Below are 1643 nucleotides of genomic sequence, written 5' to 3' on the forward strand. Positions count from 1 at the left end.
ATCCCACCTTAAGAGAGGGGACCCCCTAACACCCCCTGCCTCCCCATTCTGGTGGGTCACACATAACTGGGAAAAGATGGTCCTTCCAATAACAGGGAGGGAACCACCAGAGAGAAGGCCCTTCCTATTGGTCCCACCAGATGGACCCCCTTAAGAGAGGGGACCCCCAACACCCCCTGCCTCCCCATTCTGGTGGGTCACATGGATGTAATTGGGAAAAGCTGGTCCTTCAAATAACAGGGAGGGAGCCACCACGGAGAAGGCCCTTCTCCTAGGTCCCATAGATGGACGTCCTTAAGAGAGGGGACGGTTCTCCGAGCCTTTCTGGCAGGTGTAAGTATTTCAAAACGGGGGGGGGGGCGGGTGTGGTGTCCCTCCCACCTGCACCCTCCATCCCTCCCTGCCTCCCCTCCTTCCCGGCACCCTCACCGTGCAGCGGGGACACAACCACTCTCCGTTGGGGATCTCCGGCAGTGGCGGGTTGAGGCAGTGGATGTGGTACGAAGAGATGCAGGCGTCGCAACACAGCAGCTCTCCGCCGTCCTTACAGACCCGGCAGTACTCCATGTGGTCGTCCTCCTCCTCCTTCTCCCCGTCGTCCAGCTCCCCCTCGTACTCGTCCTCCTCCTCCTTCGGCTCCCACTGCACCCCTTCTTTCTCCTGTAAGCCGGGGAGACCACACACACACACACACACACACAAGCACACCAGAGAAAGGAGAGCTGGGTTACCGAAATAGGGGTCAACACAGAGCTGGGGGGGGGGTTTCAAAGAGGAAGCAAAGGGACAGCAAAACCACACGCAAGAGCTTTAAATGGGGGGGCTAAGCACTAGTGTGTGGGGGGGTCTGGTATCGCTGGCTAGAATGTCGGACTCGGTAACGAGATCGAGACACGGATATTTGGCTCCTGGGTCTTCTAAACATCCCCAGCGTGAGTGGTCCTCCACTTCCGGCTGCAATTCGGTCTAAAATTCCCATCAAGAGAGTTTTGGGTCCGTTTTACGACCTTTCTCTGCCATCGTCGTTAAGCTGAGCCACGGCCACGGGTTAAGTTTGTAACCCGGTTATTAAGCAAAGCCGGCTTCCTGCATTGACTTGGCTTGTCGGAAGGCCGCCGAAGGGGAGGATCACGTGACACCCACCCCTTACAGGACGCTGCAACTGTCCTAAGTACCAGTCAGTTGCCAAGCGTCTGAATTTTGATCACGTGATGCTGCAGCGGTCGTTGAGTGTGGAAAAAAGGGTCTTAAGTCTCCTTTTTCAGGGCTGTCGTAACCTCCAAGTCGCTAAACGGGTGGCTGTAAGTGGAGGATCACCTGTGCTGTTCTAGAGAGCTGTGTCTTAAGACTTTGGAGTGCAGGAGTAGAACAGGACTGACAGAGTCGAACGGGACCTCGGAGGTCTTCTAGTCCAGCCCCCTGCTAGGAGGGTTAACCCAAAGGTGGCCCAAGTCCTTCTTTCAACCTGCCTCCAGAAGCGGTGAATGCTCCAACACTGAAAGTTTTGAAGAAGAGACTGGACAGCCATTTGTCCGAAATGGTACTACAGGGTTTCCTGCCTAAGCAGGGGGTTGGACTAGATGACCTCCAAGGTCCCTTCCGAATCTTATTCTTCCTTCCTTCCTTCCTTCCTTCCTTCCTCC

General features: G+C 55.7%; 1 protein-coding gene across 1 annotated transcript in view; it reads right to left on the reverse strand.

Moving 5' to 3' along the window:
- LOC107300033 (chromodomain-helicase-DNA-binding protein 3-like) overlaps window positions 1–1643 on the reverse strand; it is a gene marked incomplete at both ends in the record, with an annotated part of 18924 nt that overhangs the window by 12008 nt on the left and 5273 nt on the right. Inside the window, one exon of the mRNA XM_015829376.1 lies at window positions 430–660. Within this exon, the coding sequence (XP_015684862.1) occupies window positions 430–660 (231 nt within the window). The remainder of the gene's footprint in view (window positions 1–429; window positions 661–1643) is intronic.

This window comes from Protobothrops mucrosquamatus, unplaced genomic scaffold (genome assembly GCF_001527695.2).
Source record: "Protobothrops mucrosquamatus isolate PMUCROS unplaced genomic scaffold, P.Mucros_1.0 scaffold5990, whole genome shotgun sequence".
Lineage (NCBI taxonomy): Eukaryota > Metazoa > Chordata > Lepidosauria > Squamata > Viperidae > Protobothrops > Protobothrops mucrosquamatus.